The sequence below is a fragment of the Trifolium pratense genome, linkage group LG6 (assembly GCF_020283565.1).
Source record: "Trifolium pratense cultivar HEN17-A07 linkage group LG6, ARS_RC_1.1, whole genome shotgun sequence".
Taxonomy (NCBI): Eukaryota; Viridiplantae; Streptophyta; class Magnoliopsida; order Fabales; family Fabaceae; genus Trifolium; species Trifolium pratense.
The window spans coordinates 13,913,410-13,937,863 of record NC_060064.1 but is presented as its reverse complement, the minus strand read 5'-3'; the positions used below and the strand labels follow the sequence as shown (position 1 = coordinate 13,937,863).

The 24,454-nt window shown below is 33.0% G+C and overlaps 2 protein-coding genes across 3 annotated transcripts; both read left to right on the top strand.

The window, feature by feature from the left end:
- Positions 1-647: 647 nt before the first annotated feature.
- Positions 648-4,608, top strand: LOC123891780 (DNA replication licensing factor MCM3 homolog 3-like; the record flags this gene model as incomplete). The annotated part of the gene is made up of 14 exons (XM_045941671.1): positions 648-773; positions 855-1,093; positions 1,174-1,410; positions 1,543-1,612; positions 1,643-1,835; positions 1,912-1,966; positions 2,098-2,180; positions 2,268-2,332; positions 2,832-2,932; positions 3,093-3,100; positions 3,180-3,217; positions 3,301-3,390; positions 3,871-3,936; positions 4,582-4,608. Coding segments are annotated over 14 exons (1,398 nt in total), but the record flags the coding sequence as incomplete, so codon positions are not given.
- A 6,462-nt stretch (positions 4,609-11,070) lies between these two features.
- Positions 11,071-22,875, top strand: LOC123888231. 2 transcript variants are annotated; one of them, XM_045937206.1, is made up of 10 exons: positions 11,071-11,287; positions 14,937-17,393; positions 17,885-18,676; positions 19,113-19,466; positions 19,700-20,188; positions 20,370-21,239; positions 21,313-22,014; positions 22,112-22,173; positions 22,251-22,336; positions 22,473-22,875. In XM_045937206.1, exons 2-8 carry the CDS (start codon positions 14,964-14,966, stop codon positions 22,124-22,126), a joined length of 5,652 nt encoding a protein of 1,883 aa, XP_045793162.1. In that variant the 5' UTR covers positions 11,071-11,287; positions 14,937-14,963; the 3' UTR covers positions 22,127-22,173; positions 22,251-22,336; positions 22,473-22,875. The 2 variants fall into 2 exon arrangements, with proteins under 2 accessions (XP_045793162.1, XP_045793163.1); XM_045937207.1 differs by having other exon boundaries at positions 11,083-11,287; positions 15,802-17,393.
- Positions 22,876-24,454: the final 1,579 nt, after the last annotated feature.

Sequence of the window (24,454 nt, the reverse complement as noted above, 5' to 3'; positions counted from 1 at the left end):
GTGTTTTAGCTCTTAGAATTGTTACGGTGGTTATGTGGTTTTGATGGGAGATGGGGATGATTATGGTGGATGTTGAACTGTATTGTTAACAATAACTAATGTTAAACTTTATACTTTTTGAAACAGTATCGATTTTAAGTGTAATATATTATACAGAATAACATTCAAAGATTATCCAAATCCTAATTTACAAAACAGTACGGACAAGAGTATTGAATTTAAGTGTTTTATAGAAAATCTTTCATGTTTTGAAAATATATCCCCCAAATTTTAGCTATCAAACAAGAAAACATGATAAACTTGTTATACAAATATAAATAGGATTGACTATTGAGTACTAAAGTGCCTATAATATTAATTGTTTCCAAAAAGTTTGGTAGGTAAATATTGCTTATACGGACAAGAGTATTTAATTTAAGTTTTTAATAGAACATGAAAACACAATAAACTTGTTATACAGATATAAGTAGGGTTGAGTACTAAAGTGCCTATAATATTAATCATTTTCCCAAAATTTGGTAGGTGAATATTGCTTATACTTACCTGTTATGGGTGATTCTTTTGTATCCATTCAGTTTTGGGTCTAATTTTTATTTTAATGGGTCCGATGGTGGTATGTTATGCATTTTGCTAGAGGATAACTGTAATATAAAGGTCATTTTCTTGTTAAAAGTGTTCATTTTTGCCCCACCACCGGAAACTTCACTAGCCGTGATTATCGAGATATTACATCTAATTTGGGTTTGCCCACAGGGTCTGTTTATCCCACAAGGGTAATCTCAAGATCCTTGATTTCTAGCATTATTTTTATCATTACCAAAGGATAAAATTTACTGACTAAGTGTTTGTTGTAGGATGAAACTGGCAATTTACTTGTGACCGAGTATGGATTGTGCAAATACAAGGATCATCAAACCTTGTCCATGCAGGAAGTTCCTGAAAATTCTGCGCCTGGTCAGCTCCCAAGAACAGTGGATGTCATAGCAGAGGATGATCTTGTTGATTCTTGCAAGCCTGGAGATCGTGTGGCTATTGTCGGGATATATAAGGCTCTTCCAGGAAAAAGCAAAGGCAGTGTGAATGGTGTATTCAGGTAGCTTCAGAAAATAGACTGAACAATTCCTTTGCTCTTGCTTTATTGAATAGAAACTTGATTGATTAATGTGCATGCAGGACTGTGCTCATAGCCAACAATGTATCTCTTCTCAACAAAGAGGCTAATGCTCCAATCTACAGCCCTGAAGACCTTAAAAACATTAAAAAGATAGCTGAAAGAGAGGATACATTTGATCTTCTTGGTAATTCACTTGCACCTTCTATACATGGACATTCTTGGATAAAGAAAGCAGTGATGTTATTGATGCTTGGTGGAGTGGAGAAGAACTTAAAGAATGGCACTCATTTAAGAGGGTTAGTGCTTTCTCCTTGTATCCTTTTGTTTTGTTGGAAGATGGTATTATTGAAGTAGAACACATTCTTTGGCATTTATTTCTCTTACTGTTGTTTATGGAAGTTTTTAATACTGGCCTGCCTTTTTTTTAGTGACATTAACATGATGATGGTTGGTGATCCATCTGTTGCCAAGTCTCAACTCTTGAGAGCAACCATGAATATGACTTGGTAACTCTTTCGAACATGACTTGGTGGCTTTTGTCATTTGATTCTACAGTATGATCGTTCACTTACTCCAACTAAAAATATTGGACTCCCAGACTCTTTGCTTTCTCGATTTGATCTCTTGTTTATCGTGTTGGATCAAATGGATCCTGATATTGATCGCCAAATATCAGAGCACGTCCTTCGTATGCATCGATTTCGTTCTGCTATTGATGGAGGTATATAAGCAGTTTTCAGAAAATGTTGAAACATGCATTCACTAGAGAATTCAAATTAATGTACTTGCCAATACAGGTGAGGCAGCACATGATGGGAGTGTAATTCATAAGGACTTCTTGAGTACAAGAAGGTGCTATTGGTTGGCTTGCTTTGAAGAAAGCTTCTTTTTTTTTTGTTGAACTTAATAAACTGTCATGTCAGTCACTCTCCAAGTTCGTGTTCTATATGATGATCATTTGGATATAATGGAACTTCATGCAGAATTACGGATACCTGCAGACCAGAGGCAGATGCATATCCTGTCAACGAGGGTGCACAATCTTTTCCTGACGGGTCTAACAATAGTAAATCACTCTTCTTAACTCCATCTCTAAAATATTATGGATTTTAAAATTTTGACCCCAAATGACATTTATATATATTACTTTCAGATGTGTATATGAAGAATACTCCACTGTCATCAAACTGTATGGGTGGCCAGAATTCGTTGTTACAGGTCAGGTCATTGACATTTCCATGAAGGTTTTATAAACGGATATTTGACTGTCTTCTTCACCCTTGTTTTTTTAATACTGTAAATAAACGGTACATGTGAATTGTGATTAGTTATGATTTTGGATTTTCTTGCTTCAACATTATTTGCATTCAACCTTTGCATATCCAGTTTTGTGATTTGAAATATTCCTGTGCCATAGTCTCATATTTTACTTTTATATTTGTGAACCCAGCTGACCCTTAATAGGTTGAACTTGAAGGACATTAAAATTTGTTAAATTGCACAGCTGCTTTAAGCGACGCTGCATGGTTGATTCTTCAGCTAGCCTTATTTTTCCTTGCCTATTTTGATATTTATCTTTCATGCTCTGTCCTCATTGCTGAATTTTTAAACCTATGGACTGAGAACTAGTTACTTCATTTGGTGGTTTGAAATTATGAAAAGCATTGATTCTTCTAGTTGTAAATTGTCCAATATTCTCACATTATTGCTAATGTAGACCTCAGGATCACAACTTTTGGGAAGATCAGCTGCATCTCCTTCTGCTGCAACCAGCGCCACTTCTTTTGACAATACAACAGCTTCACCAATTCCATATTAGCACTTAGATGTGTGTGTGTGCTAGTTTCAGAAGGACACTAGTAAATTCTGAATGATCAAATGATAAAAAAGTAATAACTTGAGGATATAAATACATGCATGGACATATTAGCAGCTAACTATATTAGTCTTATTCATAGTATGTTTCTCTCCTCCACAGTTGCACGGGCAACATCAGATGCAATTTTCTCCACAACTTGGGCATCAACAATTTCAGAGTAGGCAGCTTTCTTCGGCACATATGCAGCATATGCTGAGCTCAGAAATGCAAATTCAAATGCAAAGGTTAGTATTAGGAAAGCTTATAGAAGCATATCTATAGTTATACATATTATTTTTTTTATTGATATCTTGCTGGATTTATGCAGACTGGAGGAACACTTCCAATAACTGCCAGAACTTTAGAAACCATAATACCTCTCTCAACTGCTCATGCCAAATTGAAGTTGAGCAGAAAGGTACTGTACTTGGCGTCTATCTTTCAGATATTTCTAATATACTAATATCATTATTTGTGATACATGTCCGTTTTGACACCAATCATAACATCTGCAGAGGCCATACCATATTAACCTCAATATTTTTTGTTACATTTGGATGTTTTGATTAGTACTAGTGATTAGTGAGAGTTTTACTTGAATCACTCCATATTTTGAGTTTTTTTTTTTTTTTTTTTGGCAAATGCTAAATAATGCCCGGGGGCATTTGTTAAGGATTCAAATTTAGAAAGTTTTACTTGGGAAAAAAAAATTAGTGAGAGTAGTTGTTAGAAGACTGGAAGATTTATTTTAATTGTACATGCGTGTATGAATAAGTTTCCTGCATTAGTTTACATCATTCTGTTTCCTGCATAAGTTTCCTGCATTCTGTTTGTTTGGATTATTGCATTTTTTTAGATCATGTAGTATGAATAAGTTGATCATGTATATGTATTGTAGGTGTTCGATGATCCCACGTCATTAACCGAGGAGGAGCTGTATGAATTGCGAAACAACTGGCAACTTGTTTTCTTGACCTATACAATCCCGAGGTAGATTATGATGTTGCCGATGATGAGGCTTAGGAGGTAGCTAGGTTAATTTGTGTGATGTTACAATGGATTCACATTAATTATGATGTTTTGAATTGTAATGACTTGTATTTTGCTTGAATGTTATAACATTTTGGATGAATGAGTTGGTATTTTGCTTGAATTGTAATGACTTGGTATTTTATTTGAATTGTAATGACTTGGTTGAATGTTGAATTGTAATGCTATTTTGGTTTTTTTTAATTACAAAATAGGATTTAAAATATAAAAAAAAAAAAAAAAACGCAGGATTTTGAAAAAAAATTAAATTAAATAAAGTTACTATTTCACATCTGGTGACTTGGTCAGATGTAAAAGGTCCAATTTAATTAAAAAAAAAAATTGGTCGGCTGAAACACGAGAACAGAGGTAAAAGGGGATAATTTTACATCTGGCGAATGTCAGATGTAAAAAGCGTAAACTTACTACTTCTTGTACGTCTACCTCTGACTGGGGTCAGATGTAAAATGAGGTTTTGGCCAGATGTAAAAAGTGTTTTCTGTACTAGTTCCATATTTAGTTACTCTTCATGGTTGGGCTATTCAACTGATTTAAGCTCATTTACCTGTGCTGGAAACAGAGTTGTGGGGATCTATTATGGGTTTAAGCTAGCCTGGGAGCGAGGATACCGTAAGATTAAAGTATACTTATTTACATTCTTTGGTTGCAATTTTGTTAAAATACGGGTGGCCGTTCACTCATCCACTTTGTATTTTCGTGGAAAATGTGCATCAGATTCATCATAATAAAATATCTGTAGATTGAATTCGTGTATTTCATGAAGCAAACCAAGTAGTGGACTGATTAGCGAAGCATGACTTATCTCTTATGGTCCGTTTGGTATGATGGAAAAAAAATCGGAGGAAAGAAAATTAATGAAGTTGGATTACCTTTTGTCAAGTTAATTTATTGGTTTGCGTAATATCATTTCCTCCCACTTTCTTTCCATCATATCAAATGGACCATTAATGTTGATATTTCAAAAAATTTAATATTGTTCTTAATTAATTTAATTTATTTGTTTCTTTGAACCGACTCTCTGTTTGTATTAGATTTCTGCGTGGTTTCTAGTTTGTTTTAGGGGACTACGCCCCTTTTGCCCTAAAAAAAATTCAACTAATTTAAACTCCATGTTAATGAATATCTAGATCAGACTCAAATTAAATATGGAATAATTTGTTTGTTTTAAAACTGTTATACAAATCATATTGTGAAGACTGTTGATCTTACTTGAATATTGTATACTGCTTGAACTTAAAAAACTAGTAGTACAGTACAGTACAGTAAATAAGAAAAAAGAGATTGGGAAGCAAGTTTACGCGTGAAGGAAGACAAGACAACGCGGCTTTGACAGTCAAAGTTGAAGAAAATCTCAAGAGTCAACAGCACTCTGCAGTACGTACGGACTTACGGTACCATAATACAGCTCAGCTCAACTCACCAAACTTGTTCTCTCTCATACCATATTAACTCACTCACTACTCACTAGCTAGTCATTATATTACTACTGCTACTGAAGAAGATTCTTAAACGAATGCTATTGCTTGCTGTTATCCATTTTGATTTCATACCCTTTGCTTGCTATAGCTTGCACCGTCCAAAAAAACCATCATACGTACTCTTCTACAATGCACTCAACTTCAAAATTACTATAATTTATAAAACTCACTATAACATAATAAGGAGAATGTAAGGACACGTGTTAACACAAATGTGGTAATTTTATATTCAAATTTGTGCATTCAACTTTCTAAATATTAAATTTGAATGGAGTCTTATAAAATGAGACAAAAAAAAAATCTCCATAAGATTTTATATTTAGGGGTAATATATCAATTTAGCCTCTAAATTATCCCTCACTCAATTGCTTAGGGACTAGTTTGATATGACTTTCACAAATTAAATGTAGATTTATTGAACAACTGATGTATCTAGCCAGATAGACTAGATACATCAGTTGTTCAATGAATCTAAAAAGTAATTTTTGTTTATAAATAAGGTCGAAGAGAGTATTTTTACTATTTTGATAAATTCAATGACGAAATTGATTAATGGATAAAAATTCAAGATTTAAATGCATTTGATCGGCTAAAAAACAGGGGATTAGACTGAACAATTTTTGTTGTACCTTATTTGATTTAGAAACTAGTTAGGAGACCAGACAAAATATATAGGTAGTAAGTGATAGGATAAAAACAAGAATTTGTGTCCATCACTGAACCACATGACAAATTTTTGTCCATAATACAACTTATTCTGGATCGGCTAAAGTCCAAACACATCAAAGCTCAACATAATGGGATAAAAATAACACGTGGCAGAAACGACCACAGAACCATGCAAACAAGCACGGATAAAGGACCTACACTCCTCACATCCAAACGTGCTCAGTAAAAAAGGACAATCCAGGTGTTATATATGGCTGATCCTCTACACATGGGGACCCACTATACTGTAAAACCGTAATATTCTCCTATATAAGCATTCATACATCAATCTCAATGTATGATATTTGCGCCTCCAATTAACACTCTCTTTACCTCATTCAAATACTGATTTAAACGTTGGAGTGCTAACATTTTTGCCGATAACTTTTCCCCCCATAATTAAAGAACCATGAATCATCAATCGTCAACAATCATGAACTCTACCAGCTAAATCATCATTGATGAAAGTTAATTATATGATGTTTTTAGTAGTACTCTTACATATCCAAATAAATAAGATATGTGTACCGAATAAATCATCTTATAAAAATGGATGATTGTCCACTGATCTTGCCTATATTACATGAATATGTACTTGCCTGATTTATATTACATGAACATGAACAAAAAATCATGAAGATATGTACTTGCCTGATATTGTCTGTATATTACATGATCATGAACATAAATGTACTTGCCTGTCATTATGTAATTTCAAACTGAAGTACTCTTGAACTCATCTAAAATCTAAATACTCCTATATGAAACAATGTTAGTTTCAAAGAAAAAATAGTACTAATGCTTAAGGAAGAAAAACATGATTAAACATGTAAGATATTAGTTAGAAAAATAAAAATGAAAGTAAAGCGTGCCATAAGGTAAAGTGTGCAAGGTAGAGTGTAAATAAGTTAGATATCAACTTTTACTCTTTCTCCAAAATCACCTTCGCAATACAGCAGTGTTCTTGCATTAATCCGATTATATTGGAGACATGGAAACAATTGCCATTTGATATTAATATTTTTAAGTGGTTCGGAATAATTTTGGCGCTTTCTGAGAAATATGTTTAATTTGCTGCAAAGTGTCTACTCTTTGTTTTATTTGCAATGTCTCTATTAACTGAGTTATGTTCACGAGGACCTCACAAATAGTTATTATGCAAAATTAATATATTTTTTCTGTAGGTTAAATATGTTTTTAGTTCTCAAAATATTCTAAATTTTTTTGTAGTCCGTCCAAATTTTCATTTTTCAATTTTAGTTCTCTTTTTATACAAAAATAGTATGTTTCAAATCACTTATTTTGATGACATCTTTATTAAAATGTTAAAATATTGTTAGTTTAATTATTTCATCTTTAGCTTAACAATTTAATCTTTATTATAAAATTATAGATAAATTAACAGCAAATATATTAAATAGTTAATTTAAATTTATTAAATTAATAGTATTTTAATTCCCTCATATCAAAAAATAAAATAAAATAATAGTTTTTAAAAAAAGGAAAAAGCTAAATGATGCGAATGTGTGTTTCGTGAATTCAATGAATGAGTTATCGCCATTTGTTCATGGTTTGGTTGCTTGCGATATACTCTAATTTTTATTTATTTATTTTTAAAATGCCAATGGGCAATGGAGGACTAAAATTAGAAGGAATTTTTAGAAAGACTAAAAATAAAATTTGATACAGGAAAAAAAAATACATTTAACATTTTTTTTATACAATTTGAAGAATTTTTTTTAAAAAGTTAAATACAAAGTTCAATATATTATACATAAATTCATGACCAAAAATACATTTAACTTTTGTACATAAGTGAGAAATTACATTTTGGTCAAAAAAATAAGTTAGAAATTACATGGACTAGAGAACCTAAAAATAAAAAAACATGGACTCTTCTTATTAAAAAATAAAAAAGAAATTACATTGACACATTTTAAATTTCGGAACAAGCACATAGTACTCTGGAACTGTGAGCTCAACACCAATTGCAATGTTTTCAGAAGCATAGTAATTTTGACCCTTCAAAGCACGACATGTTGTGACCCTTCAAAGCATACTATGTCTGCTTTGTACATGGAGGTGTATCACTTGGTGACTTAACCATGGACTCAACCATAAACTCCTCCCCGGCCTCCATGTACCATCCTCTGAACATTCCAAATTTTCAAAACAAACCTCAACAGCTTGTGGAAGTATGGTTGGTTCAAATTTCAAGAGCTTTGCATATTCAGTCAATAGTTGTAACATATAATCATACACTAACTTCATCTTTACATTCTCTTCTATGAACCTTGTCCCTTCTCTGCCAATGCCTGTTGAATTATGCATAAAAAAACACTCAGCTACAATTAAAATATTAGAGTATGAAGGTGAAATTGAATACCTTCTCAGGATGTGTGTTTCCCCAATCTACAGCATACTTAATATCTTCACACATGTTTTGCTTGCTGATGGGCCAGAAGTGCTTATGAGGTACTAAGCTTCTTGTAAATATATCATAATATCTTGGCTTTATGAACAAGGTCATTGAGTCACATGCTATTATATATTTTTCACTCATAATAAAATCATTTCAAGTACACGGTACATATGTTTACCTTATAACTGCACATTTTATTTTTTATTTAGTACATGGTAGTGGTACATGTGTACCTTATATAGTGCAGGTTTATGAGCTTCCAGTGTCTACATAGTGCGAGAGATGAAAGTGTTGTTGGGTGGAGAATTATTCAAGAAATTCGTCGTCTACTTGCAATGGATTGGGAAGTCAATATTTGTTATTCTTATCGTAAGGCGAATGATTGTGCTGATGCTCTTGCTAATTTGGGTTGTGATCATGATCCAGGGCTACGTGTGTATGAGCAATGTCCGCCTAGTGTGAGTTCATTGATGTTAGCTGATGTTATGGGGATAATTCGTCGTCTACTTGCAATGGATTGGGAAGTCAATATTTGTTATTCTTATCGTAAGGCGAATGATTGTGCTGATGCTCTTGCTAATTTGGGTTGTAATCATGATCCAGGGCTACGTGTGTATGAGCAATGTCCGCCTAGTGTGAGTTCATTGATGTTAGCTGATGTTATGGGGATAATTACCCCTAAAATCATCTCTTTGTAGTTGTTTCCTTTTTCCGGGCTTTGGCCCCTTTTTGTATCCAAAAAAAAAAGTATGCAATTAAGTTGCAAAGATCATTGTATGAGTTAAAACAATCCGGATGCATGTGGTATAATAAGCTAATTGAATATTTATTTAAAGAAGGCTATGTGAATAATCAAGGTTGTCAGAACCGGACCGGTCATCGAACCGGCGAGCTCACCGGTTCAAGGTTCAATTGGTCGGACCGGGTTCAATCGGGGTCGAACCGTTTTTAATTAAATATATATTTTAATTAATATATAAATAAATATATATATGAATATTGTTCAATATTTCATAATTTCACACATTAAAAAGATAAAATATCACAAGTCAAAATAAAATAAAATTTATAATTCAAACCAAATGAAGAATAGATGAAAAACAAAAATCTTTCCTATTCCTACGACGTCGTTGTTTTGTTTCATTTTTTTTTTAAAAAAAGAAGAAGTTAAAACGACGTCGTTTGCCCTATTTTTTTAAAAAAAAAATAAAAAATCTGCAAAACCGCTTGAACCGCCCGGTCGGTTCACCGGTCCGACCTGGTTCGACCCCGGTTCAAGCGGTTTTTTTGCCGGTCGGTTTCCTATCCGGTTTTTGCTCAAAACCGAACCATTTTCATGACCGGTTCACGGTCTGACCGGTCCAACCTACCGGTCCGGTCCGGTTTTGATAACCTTGTGAATAATCCTATTTGCCCTTGTGTTTTTATTTTTTTGACACAGCAATTCATTCATAACAATAGTGACAATACAATTAGGAATTACATCAAAAGTGTTGCGAGAAGCATGAGATAAAGTTGCTCGTACAAGAGCATGAGCGCTGCCGTTTGCTTGACGCCTAGCAAAAACAACTATAAAGTCGTTATAATAACGAAGCAAAGTAATGTTGAATAATTGAACCATACTCCGAAGGATTTGTTTGACATTTGTTAACATCATCCACAACCACCTTGCAATCCATCTCAAAGACTACCTTCCGGTAGCCCATATTAGCAACCCATTGGAGACCTTGATGCAAGCTCCAAGCTTCCGCTTCTGATCGCTGACAAATGACATCTTCCTTTGCTGTCATCGCTGAAATAAAAGTGCATGTCTCATCACGAAGGCAAGCTCACATACCCACCATATGTTCTGTCACAAACGTACATTGTCCCTACCAACTGAGCTAAGCTCTCAGACTCCTGCACATATGATATGATCTCTCTACCAACTAAACTAAGCTCACAGGGACTATATAACTCTCATTTAATTTCCTCTTTTTTCGTTATCCAGGGAAAAAGAATTGTATTCTTTTCTTTACCCATGTATATACTATACATAATTCTTAATGATTATAAAGAATATTTAAATTTGGCTTTTTTTTTGTATACTTTTCTTGACGTACTTAAAGATATATATATACCTTAAGTGTAATAATATTTTAAGAATGTTTTTATCATTTTATTCCTTATTTTTACATCTCACATATATAATATTTGTATTAGTTTTATTCCTCAAGTGTGTGACTATATATTTAATGAATTTAGAATCATCTTTCCCCCTCAAACGTGAGAAGAACAAATTCCTTTCTTCTTTGTTTTGTTTTTCCTTTCTTTCTTTCTTTCTTTCTTTCTTTCTTTCTTTCTTTCTTTCTTTCTTTCTTTCTTTCTTTCTTTCTTTCTTTCTTTCTAGTAAAGTATACTTTTTTCCTTCTTATATATGACCATTGCATTCCAATTTATTAGCACTCTTCACATCAATTTATCCATTCAATCTTTACCTTCTTTAGCTATATCCTTGTAAAAAAAATACAATTTGCTGAGGGTCTCGTCATCACTTTTGCACACAAAAATTAATATAATCTCAATCTAAACTATATTATTTTTCTCTTGGGAAAGTTGTCAACATCTCTTATTCAATCAACAGTAGTGGAATATTTTTGCTTTCACACGAAGATCTGGTAAGTATTTCCAAATATTTTGGTTATTATAACTTTGCTATGTATTTTTGTCTTGTGTTAATATTTTTCCTTGTCTTTTATAGTATTTATATTTACTTTCCATTATTTGTATAAATATTTACGTTCTATTTAAATGAAGGTAGTAATTTAAAAAATAAAATAAAAAAGGTATTTTGTTATTTTTTTAATGGCAAATATAATTATATATAAATAAAAAAGAGCGGATACATCAAAAGAGTCTACATAAGGGATTACAAGAAGTATTTACTGAACCCTAAAAAGAAAGAAAAAGTACAAAAAACTCATATCTAGAAACCTCCTAAGGCGGCCTTGACTAGACTGAGAGTCACCAAACCCCAAAAGCACCGGATGGTCCAAAAAAAAAAGTGGTAAGAAGAAATTGATAAAACAAGACAAAAAGCAAGCTTACACCCGTTCAAGATGATCACCATATATATAATAATGCAGTTAAATCTAAGATAAACTATTTTCTGTTGAAAAAATATCTATACATAATTAAAAAATGTAAGTAAATTTGTCGTTACAACTCAATTAATAATTGTAAAGACGTTAATACGCAGCAGTCTGTTTAAACTTGAATTTTCAACTTCTCCACATGTGTGTGAGAAGTGGTCCGGGTCAAAGTTCGGTCACGAGGGATTAATCCCCTCCGTTGTGTGCTGGATGTATATTTGGTATATAAAATATATAAGTTAATTTAAATATTTTTATTTTATTTAATAATAATATTGTTAAAATACAATTTAAATTTTATTATTTCTATTAAATCAATCTGAATCTAATAAATAAATTTATTATTACTAAATAACTTGAGAGATAATTTAGTTATTGAAGTTAATTTTAAAATGGGATTGGCAAAATATAAGTCTGCACCAAAGGTTTGAGTTTGTATCATGAAAAAGTTTATCATGAGAGAATAAAATGTTATTTTTGCAAAAATTTATAGTAATTTATTACGATGTAATTACTTACATTATGAATAATGTTAAGGTCACACCCTCAAGCACACTCTTTAGATACACTCCAATTGAAACTAGTCATGTCATTCACTTTTTAAATTTATTTATCTGCTACCGTTTAACTATTGATTTTATATTTTTTTTTTATAAATCCTTGAATTTTAACTTTTCATCTTCCCTAACCTTTCAACCATGTCTGTCTCTATCTTTCTCACGTTCGGACAAATTCTCCCAGGTTAAAAGAAGTTCTTTTACCCAAATTTACAACCATTATTTGCAAACTTCTGCCAAAGAAACTTCTAGATCTAAATTGTTTTTCTCCAAATAATGCCATTGACAACATTTAATGGAATATCTTTCTCAAATTCCCATTCCAATCTAAAACAATCACCAAAAGAATGTTTATACTGGTTTCTATTTTCAGAACAAAAGAGAATGTCATTGTAGATGATGTTATTGTTCAATGAACCCAGGTTAAATAGTAACAACATTGGAAAAGAATTAGATCTGGAAGAAAAGAAAAAATGAAACCCAACAAAAATTAAAAATGGAACCATAAAGACGTGTCTAATACGACCACGAGAGACTAATTCATGAAACAGATCTGAAGTAGCCATGGACGGACAGTGCTGCAACGTTGAAGTTTTCTTTTTCCTTTCTATTTTTATTTTTTTAGGAAGAATTTAATTTATATGCACCGTCGGTGTAAAGTTATTTTGCACATGCATCCAATAATATACCGACACATCATGTATGGTAATTAAAAACACATGATGTGTCACATTCATTAAATGATGTGGCAACGTGTTATTGGATGCATGTGTAAAAAAATATTACACTGACAGTGCACAGCAATTAAACTCTTTTAGGAAATGTTGTTTCTTTACCGGTTCAACCAGTTAGCAGGTAAATGAATTAAAAAAGTGAATGATGTGACTAATTTTTATTTGAGTGTGTCTAAAGAGTGTGCTAGAGGGTGTGACCCTAACATTATTCCTTACATTATATTAAATATGTTTTTGTCCCTATAAAATGAGAACTTTTAAGTTTAGATCTTACTTAATTTTGGTAATCTTTAGCAGCTTTGTACCTTGTGACTCCATGGTAAAAACATCAAACTTTTGAGTGGCTTTTCACTTGCATCTTTATCACCTCAAATTTCTTCAAAGCAACTGAATTTTCATGATCTTCTTTAAATTTAATTTTTTTTTTCTTCAACAATATCGAAAATTTTGTAATGTAAATTACTTTTTTTTATTTTTTTATTTTTTTTATTTTTATATTTTAAAAATATTAACTACACAAAATTCAATATAACTTTACTAAATTATGTTTTGCTAACTAATGTTATTTTACTAAAAAAAATCCATTTATGTTTCGCCAACTAATGTCGTGTTACTAAAAAATATCTCATAAATAGAATATAGAAAGACGGAATTTGGATTCTCTGCATTCAAAGATCTTCCATTCACCCTTTTTTTTTTTCTTGTCATTTCTATCGCCATAAACGTGAAAATGGGTTTTTATGGTAACAAAAAACGCAAGGGTTTTGCGACCCTTCTTTTAGGGATGGCAAAAAAACCCAAACCCGAGAGACCCACCCGAACCCAAACCCAAGTCAACGGGCGAAACCCGATTTGACTGGGTTTGGGTGACACCCGATAATATGGGTGTGAGTTTGGTATCAGTCATACCCACACCCGAAACCCATACACCCACCCGAAATATTTTATAATTACCTAATTACCCCCATAGTCTCCCTCAATTTCCTTGGAAGACCTTAAATTTTAGTTGTAATTTAATTTCTTGAAAGTATATGTTGTAATTTCTTGAAAGTCTATGTTTGAATTTCTTTGGAAGACCTTAATTTTAGTTGTAATTTAATTCAAAGTCTATGTTGGAATTTAATTTCTTAAATTTGCAAATTATTTTTAAATGTGTTGTGGGTTTGGGTTTGGGTGGAAAAAACCCGAACCCAATGGGTGTGGGCGTGAGTGTTGTTTTGCCACCCGAACAGTCTTTGGGTTTGGGTTTGAGTTTGGGTGATGATTTCGGGTGTGAGTTTGGTAAGTGTCAAACCCGCACCCATGGGCGCCCGTTGCCATCCCTACCTTCTTTTGCCGAGTTTTCTCCACCGGAGCCACCATAGATTACAATCGAAACATTTTTGTGAAATTGAGACTCAATCAGCTGAGTTTCTGCCTCAAATTCTTCTAATGCTGCTACCTTGGTATGTAGTAAATATATAACCCTTCCTTTGGTTTATTTATGCTATACACGTGCATTGTAGCTGCTTAATTGATTCACCAAATCTCATAGGGAAAAGTTTCTTGATTTTATAACCAGTATTATCAATTACATTACCAATACATGAATTACTATGATTATAAATTACTATGATTAACCAGATGCATAGTTATTTTTAGACACTACTCTTGCTTTTGATAATAACTGACCCCCGAACCAGATTAGGCGGTTTAGTAAACCGGATATTGGTGGTGAAAACAAAAAAATAAAAAATAAAGCACACTGTTTGTTACAAGAGACCTTGTTAGAGCTTTAAGTAAAATGTCTACTTATAATATATAGTATTATACTTTTTTCTAATAATATATTAGATCTAACACATTATTCTCTACTTTGTTTGTTTTCCCTTTCATAATTCAAAGAACTTCCACTACTTAAGGCAAAGAAACATGGAGTTTCTTACTGAACTGTCAAAAGAAGCTATCTCAAATCTTGGAGAATTGGCACTGAAGTATACGGTGAAGCAGTTTGCATATGCGATCCACCACAAAAAAATCATTGCCAACTTGAAGGAAGAACACAGTAAGTTGGAGGGTGTTAAAGAAGCACGACAAGGATGGGTGGACACAAAAAGAATGAATAGAGAAGGATTTGATCGAAACATACAACAGTGGCTCGACGACATGGCAGATTTTGAAAACAAAGAATTTCAGCTCATATCCTACCATAAAGATCCACCACCTGTTGGATCTACCTTCACTGAAGATATTAAGAGCTTGGAGTCTAGGCGAACTATTATAAAAGACGTCATTGAGAAACTGAAGGATGATAAGTTCAAAAGAATAAGCATATGTGGAATGGGTGGAGTGGGGAAAAGCACACTGGTGAAAGAACTCATCAAATTTGTAGAAAACAAGTTATTTGATAAAGTTGTGATGGCAGTGGTATCCCAAAATCCTGATTACAAGAATATCCAAAGTCAGATTGCTGATTGTTTAGGCTTGAGTTTGAAAAGTGAAGATGTAGCAGGAAGAGGCAGAGAAATAAATCAGAGAATGAAGGAAATTGATGATGAAAAGACTAAACTCCTAGTTGTGCTCGATGATGTGTGGAGTGAGCTTAATTTTGATTGGGTGGGACTTCCATCTCGAGATAATCAAAAATGTAGTAAAATATTATTCACATCACGACATGAAAAAGAGTGTCAAAAGATGGGAAGCCAAGCGAGTTTTCATGTTTCTGTTTTGCTCGAGGATGAAGCCTGGTATCTATTTCAAGCAATTACAGGTGATGTTGTATATGAACCTGCCATTTATCCAATAGCGAAACAAGTATCAAGGGAATGTGGAGGCTTACCTCTTGCAGTTGTAATTGTTGGAAAAGCGCTCGAGAATGAAAAAAAGCTTACTACATGGGAGGTTGCATTTGAGCAATTGAAAAATTCTCAGTCATCTACTTTCTCAGATGTGCACAAATTTGTCTACTCACGCATTGAGCTTAGTTTAAAATTTTTGGGTAGCAGCACAGAACACAAGATGCTCCTTATGCTTTGTGCCTTGTTTCCTGAAGACTTTGATATACTTATTGAAAGTTTATTACGTCATGCAATGGGCTTGGGATTGTTCAAAGTTGTTGGTGAGACATGGAAAGCAAGAAATCGAGTGTATAGTTTGGTGGACGATCTGAAGAGATGCTGCTTGTTGTTGGATAGCAATGTGCCAGGGTGTGTGAAGATGCACGATATTGTACGTGATGTTGTCATCTTAGTTACATTTAAAACAGATCACCGGTTTATGGTGGAATATGACATTAAAAGGCTCAAAAAAGAGAGATTGAATGACATCAGTGCAATATCACTTATCTTGGATGAGACAAGATGGCTAGAAGACAACTTAGAGTTTCCTTCACTTCAACTTCTACAAGTGCAATCAAATGAAGAGGAGTTGCCTGAACATTTCTTTCGAGGGATGAAATCACTCAAAGTTTTGTCTCTTCAAAAATTGTATATTCCAAAAATTCCATCTCTATTTGAAGCTTCAACTTGCCTTCATACATTGCAAGTAGAATATTGCAATGTTGGAGATATATCTATAATTGGTAAGGAACTTTTACACCTGGAAGTTCTAAGTTTTGCACACTCTAATATTAAAGAACTCCCTGTTGAAATAGGCAACCTAAATGTTCTAAGATTATTGGATTTGACAAATTGCAATGATCTTAATGCCATTTCTGATAATGTCTTTATAAGATTGTCTCAATTGGAAGAACTTTATTTTTGGGTGGACAATTTTCCTTGGAAAAGCAATGATGTTGCGATCAATGAGTTGACAAAGATATCTCATCAACTAAAGGTTGTTGAGATGAAAGTTAGAATGACTGAAATTTTTGTCAAGGATTTGGACTTCAACAACATACAAAAGTTTTCGATTTATGTGGGACCTGATACTTATTTGCAACGCTCTTCATATTTAGAGTCAAAAATATTGCAAATTAGTGCTATAGATTATCAATCTATTAAGAGTATATTGATGATCTCACAACTGATTAAGAAATGTCAAATCCTCATAATAGAAAGGGTGGAAAACTTGAAAAATATTGTGAGCCAATTGTTAAGTGATTGCCCATACTTGAAAGATTTAAGGGTATATTTATGTCCTCAATTGGAGTATCTGATAGATGGTACTGTTCATTGCAATCATTTTGCACAAATCTATTCATTGTCTTTGGAATATCTTCCAAATTTGAAAGAGATGTGCTATACACCAGATCACCATGAAGTCAAGGGAATGATGTTCTCATATTTGGTGAAATTTGAATTAAAAAATCTCCCAAGGTTTATTGGCTTAAACAATGCTACAAATTTGAATGAGCTCAATCAAGTAAGTTAATTTGTTTTTTTTTTTTTTTGTTGTTGTTGGTTTTATTATTATTATTATTATTATTATTATTATTATTATTATTATTATTATTATTATTATTATTATTATTAATTACTATTGTTTTATCAATTTCCTAACTTTATTGGGAGACGCATGCATGCCATGGGAATCGGATATCCTGCTGGAAATATTCCTGCTGTTTTCACGCTGTTTTTAATCAGAGCCGTCCGATCTAATTTTGATGGTTGTGATTGAATTGTACTGATTTTATTAAGAAGTAATAAGAACCGTCCGATTTGAAATGGATGGTTGAGATGCACTACAGCGTGTAACTGTGGGATTTATTACTGTAGTGCATCCTGATCCCATGCCATGGGTAGAAAACATGGAGGGAATAGTGTTTATTATTTTTGTGTGAAGTAAAATCCTAACAATTACACTACCAAAAAAAAAAAAAAAACCTAACAATTAGATTTGTTACACATTTTCAGGAATTGAGTGTTGCCACTGAAATAACTGATTCTTCGAACACAGTGAATGGCGAAAAAGCATCAAATGCCAAATTATTTTCATCTAATTGGATGAAACAATTTCCAAAATTGGAAACAATATTGTTAGAATGTTGCAGTTCTTTGGAGGTGGTGTTTGACTTGGATGGATATTTGAAATCTGGTTGGCAAGCACAAGATTTGTTGTTTCCTCAGCTAACAAAAATTGAGATATCAGATCTCAAAAATCTTTCATATGTGTGGGGTATTGCTCCACATTGTGTCAAAGGCTTCCAAAATTTGAGATTTCTAACAATATCAAACTGTGCCTCTTTAAAATATGTATTCACTTCTGCCATTGTAAGTTCAATCACAAATCTCGAGAAATTACAAGTTCGGTCTTGTGATTTGATGGAAAGGATAGTGGTTTGGAGTAGAGATGAGGAAGATGATAATAAAGGACATGATGCGACAACTATTAGTTTCAATAAACTACATACATTATCACTTTCATGGCTTCCAAAGCTAGTGAGTATTTGTTCTGATCCACTTTGGTTAGAATGTCCATCCTTGATGAATTTTGATATTCTTGATTGTCCTATGTTGGAGATATATGTCATACCAACCCATAATGATGCAAAACATGAAAACTTCAATACCATGAATTCTACAAACACAAAAGATGTTGGTTTTCAAAGTTCCAAAGGAAACAACTCAAGGTCTTCTGGTTGGTATTCTGCTGGATGTATACCCAAATTTATTCATCAAGGAAACTCAAATAAGAGAAATAATAAGGTATGTAATCTCATTGTATATATTAATTTTCCACATGTTATACCTATAGTCTTCTATATAATATCAAGATATCATAAATCCATTTGGGGCTGGTATAGTGGTGTTGGCTTGGGTCCTTGGAGTATGCTCTTATCAAGGTTTCGGGTTCGATTCCCCCTAGTGCCAATTTCGGTGGGCTAAGTCCATACGGAGCAAAAAAACCTCTGGCTTTAAATGGGGCCCCCCGCAAGTGGGTGGTGAGATTGGTCCCTTTGGATTAGTCGGTCTAAGACCGGATACCAAGTTTTCAAAAAAAAAATATCAAGATATCATATTGGAATAAATATAATGTTTAAATAATAATAATAATAATAATAATAATAATAATAATAATAATAACATTATAAACAATAATTGTGACAAGTATCTTATTCTATATTATTTTTTGTGCTTGCAGGAAGCATCGGTAACACGAGTGATTCAAGATCACATACCCTCTGTTTTTGAAATGAACAGGAAGGGAAAAAGTCACATGCCAAGTCTAGAAGATCTGTGCATAGTAAAATGTGACTTGTTGGATGCATTACTTTTTCTTGATGAAGAATGCAATTCCACCATTCTATCACACATGAAAACCATCACAATCGATAACTGTGACAAGTTAACGACCATAATAGCTAAAAGAGGAAAGAGAGAAGGCATGATAAACTCTTGCAGTCTACTAGAATCTCTTATATTAACAGATTTACCAAATCTTGTGAGGTTTTGCTATTTTGAAACATATGAATCTTTGGATAAACCACAATACATGGTAAGTATCAAAATTAATTGTCACTAAATATTTTTGATTGTTTTACATACATATATATAATATACTTACAGTTGATAAAGAAAGTTATCATTGTTATTTTATCTTACAAATATATTTTTAGGCCATTCTCTCAACCAATTTAGGACTCTTAACATTTTGTTTCTTTGCTTAGAAAGTGAAGAAATGAAATGTGTAGTACTGCATTTGCAAAATGAATTTTCTTAATTTTGTAGGATGAATCTATTGGAGATCACAAAAGCATAAGACGTCACTCACTCATAGACGAGTCCTTCTTTCCAAACTTAACTTCTTTGATTATACTAGCATGCAACAAAATCAATATATTGTTCTCTCATTCATCCATTAGCAGTCTTGAACATCTCCAGATGCTAGTAGTAAGAAATTGTGAAAACATGGAAGAAATAATATCTCATCAAGAAGAAATAGAAGCAAGTGCAAATAAGATTAGCATACCTGCATTACAACATCTTCATCTAGTGGATCTACCTAATCTTAAGGACTTCTTCAAAGGTCACTCTAATCTTGATTTTCCATCACTTCAAGAAGTGAATATTGGAAACTGTCCCAATATGGAATTGTTTTCAAGAGGATCTTCTAATACACCTAATCTTGAACATCTCACCATAGAGATTAATTCTCTCAACTACTATTGTGCACAGAAGAAAGACATCAACATTGTTATACAAGGATTTAAAGCATTTGTAAGTCTTATCTCTCAAAGTCTAAGGTGTTCATAGATAAATTATTACCTTCACCATGATTTGTTATATATAATAAATAATTTATTAGCAATCTAGGTAGTCAATTAAATAGCCAATCATCAATTTTTCGAATAATAGTAATGTGATATTTCTTGAAAATATGTTAATGAATGTTTAACAGGTAGCATCACAAGGATTCAAGATGTTGAACTGGACCAAACTACATAATGATAGATACTTCTTCAGAAACTCTGAAATAGATATCAATGAATTTCATAAATTGTTGATGCTTGTGCCGTACAATGAGATACATATGTTTCAACATGTGAAAAAACTTACTTTAAGTAATTGTGATTCACTAGTTGAGGTGTTTGGATCAGGAGGAGAAGATACAAAAGAAGGTGATGACACCACACATTATCAACTGCAGGAGATGACATTACAATATTTGCCAAAATTGAGTCACATATGGAAACACAATATTACAAAGGTTGTAAGCTTCCAGAATCTAAAAGATATTATAGTTTCAGATTGCCACAATTTGAAGAGTTTGCTCTCTCATTCCATGGCCAAAAGTCTTTTGCAACTTCAAAAATTAGTAGTTGAGGAATGTGAAATGATGGAAGAGATAATAACAAAGGGAGATGAATATATAAAAGAAGGCAAAAAAGTCAAAACTTTATTTCCTAAGCTGGAGAAATTGAAACTTCATCATCTTCCAAAGCTGGAATGTGTTTGTTTAGGAGATTATGACTATGATATCCCTTTATTCACTGTTGAAGAGGATCATGTTCAAATTTCTTTTCCAGAATTAAAGAAATTAGAGTTTCGTGACGTACCAAAGCTCAAGTGTTTTTGTTCAGGAGTGTACAACTATGATATCAGGCTCTTATCAATTGAAGAATGTCCAAATATGAGAACCTTTCCCTATGGAAATGTTATCATAAACACACCCAACCTTCATAAAATAAATTGGGATTGGGTAGATACACCCACACTTGGAGATCTTAATTTGACAATATATTATCGTCATAATTCCGAGAAATACAAGGTACATACTCAAACACAAGGTCTCCCAACTTGAACATTATATGAAAATATTCAATCAATTTTATGTTGTGCAGGTGGAGTTGCAAAAAATAGAGACATTTAGAGATGTCGATAAAGAGCTTCTTGGCTACATCAAAAGAGAAGCAAGGCTTGACATTGTAAACTGTCACAAGCTTAATTGCATTCCATCCAACATGATGGATTTATTCTCACATGTGAAGGATCTCAGAGTCGAAGAATGTAATTGCATAGAAGAGATATTTGAATCAAATCAGAGCATGTTGCTGCATAACTTATATTTGTCTTCCCTTCCAAAACTGAAGCACCTTTGGAAAAATCATGGTCACATTTTAGGATTCAAGTGTTTACGTGGGATAATCATCAAACATTGCAATGATTTGGTACATGTGTTTCCAGATGTTTCCTTGGTTACAAGCCTTCCAAACTTGGACCGTATTGATGTGTTTGCTTGCGAGAAGATGAAAGAGATCATTGGGAATAATTGTGCACAGCAAAAGGCTAAAATTAAATTCCCACATTTGACAGGAATTACACTAGAGAATCTTCCTAGCCTCGAATGTTTCCATCAAAGCTCTTTCCCTTGCTATGTTGAGATGCCACACTGTATGTCGATAAGCATTACAAACTGCCCAGAGATGAAGACCTTTTGGCATGATGGAATCTTATACACACCAATGCTTCCGTATTCATCCGTGGACAGCCATTTTGAATATGAATGTAAAGATATAAATGAGATGATACTACGAGTAAATGAGGTATGAATTATTGCAATCGTCTTTGTCTCTTAATTTCTCCTTTCTTCTACCTAGCTATTATCAATGCACCTCAACATGTAAGTAATATTTGTGACAGGAATTATATCGGTAAAAAGGGAGATGCTCCTGAAGACAACATGCCATCTTTTCTCTAGCTAGGTTGGAAATCCTCTCATGTCTCAATCTTTTCCTTTACGAATTCTAAGACAGGCACACTAATGGATTTTATTTTGTAGCTCATGATTGTATAGACATACTACATAACTCATCAAGAAGCCATTGATCCAAATTGAATTATCTCTTCTGCTCAAATTAGATAATGGTAAGGATATTATTCAGTGGCTATATATCTTTGATATTTGATGTTTCACCTGCAAGGTTGCATATTGAATATTTATCATGTAATTTCCATAAAAAATATTTCAACTCTAAATTCCTTTTTATCATTGCTATTATAGATGGAAATTGAAAGTCTTGAAACACAGAGAACTAGCTTTGCACAAAGCAAAATAACGATCCTTTCATTCATCTACACAAAGGATGCTTCTATTTGTTAGAGAATTTCAAGGATGGTTTTTATAGAGAAATGTTTCTTCGTGCGTCTCGATAGGGGAATAAGGCATGGTTAGGGAGATTTTAATAATTGCAATAAAAGTGTAACAATTAGGACAAATGTGTTATGGCTACTTTTCTTTTGTTTGATTATCAAGGACACAAGACCCTGAATACAGTTTGATATTTTTATATTTTAAATTGTTTGGTATTAAAACAGTTTGATTATTTTTTAGAAATTTGTAATAACTTATGAGGCTGAGTATTATCAGTCATATATATACCAAGGGCTTTAATTTATGTATGTTATATTTAATGTATTCTAGCATCACAAAACTTTTGCTATTATAACTTCAAAACCGTTTGAATTATGCACACCGACATATTGAAATTGTTAAAAATCAGAGACGGCGATCATAGAGCAGAGATGGTGAATACATATCGGAGGTTACAATCAGAAACGACGAGTGATCAGTCATTTCAAACGCATAAGACCTCTTTATTGTAGTTTGATTTGGTGGAGATATTTTCCATACAATGGTGCCTACCATCTTCCATTGTTTCTATGTCTGTAAGAGATTCACTTAATTTAGGGGCAAAACAAATCAAGTTCTTCCTCAAAAAACACATAAGATGCAATCATCTTGTATTTCTCGGAATTATAACGATAATATATTGTCAAATTATGACTATAATACAATAAGTGGTCAGCTTCAAAAGTGGTCCACCATGAACTTTTATCTATGGTCAGAATTCTTCGCAGACAACCCCTCACGAGAATTTAGCTAAGTACAAAGGGAGAGTCCAACCAAAAAGACTCGAATCCTCTAGTATTGCTCAGGATACTGTTTTGGAGCATAAGTATAAAGGAGGAATTTAACCACTTTCTTCGTAGTAAAATGTAATTGACTATTTATTTACCCAATAGTTTAACTGTTTTTTATAGATAACTTTGTTATTATGATTATTATTAAGTATTATACTAGTTTTGAACTTCTGAGTAATATATTTTTGCAGCAGGTAGTTGAAGATGATGATGAAGAGGAGGATGAGGATGATGATTAAGAGGAGGACAATGCAGAAGGTAAGCTTGCAAACAAGATTCATTGCTTGCTTCTGTGCTTCAAGTGACTTATTTTTATGCTTCAAATGGGCTCATGCAAATTCTGGTCAGTGTTTTTTAATTTCATTCTTACATTTGAGTCTTCCATTACAAAGGGATATTCATGGTTCACAAATTTGTAAAATATTGTTTAGACTCGGCTGTTCTGTATTTAGAGCTGAGTTGAGAGTTGTGATAAGTCAGGCTAGTTTCATTGATAGTGTTGGGTTTTTGTATATTGGCTACATTTTGCAAAAACATATTTTAGCCAAGTGTTGAGACAAATGTGCTGACCCCAAGTGTTGTGACAAATGTTGGTACACTTTGGAACAACACCTGTCTCTGTTCTGCGCGCGCCAGCTAGGTGTTTTTATTTTCTACTCAATCTTTTGAAGATCTGTTTGAAGAATTGTTTCATGGTTTCTTACAGAGGAAGGCGCACGTGTTTAATGTGTTTCAGGAGGCAGCCAAACCCTAGTTTTATTTTCCAAAAGGATTATATTTTTGGAAAATATATTTTTGCGGTTCAAAAATATAACTATTGTTTTCAAAAATATATCACTGCTGCCGCAATTCTAGAAGCCCTAATTTTGTCTTGAAGCCCAAGTCATTCTACTACTATAAATACGAAGGCAAGCATATGGTTTCAAGCATCTAAAATCGTGTCTTACAAAGCGTGTGTTTTTAGGGATTTTAGAGTGTTAATTGTGAGCCTTTCTTGTGTCTCATTGATGCAAGCTTAGGACCTGAGTGTTATTGAGTTGTAAGTGTGAACTTCTCCTAAGC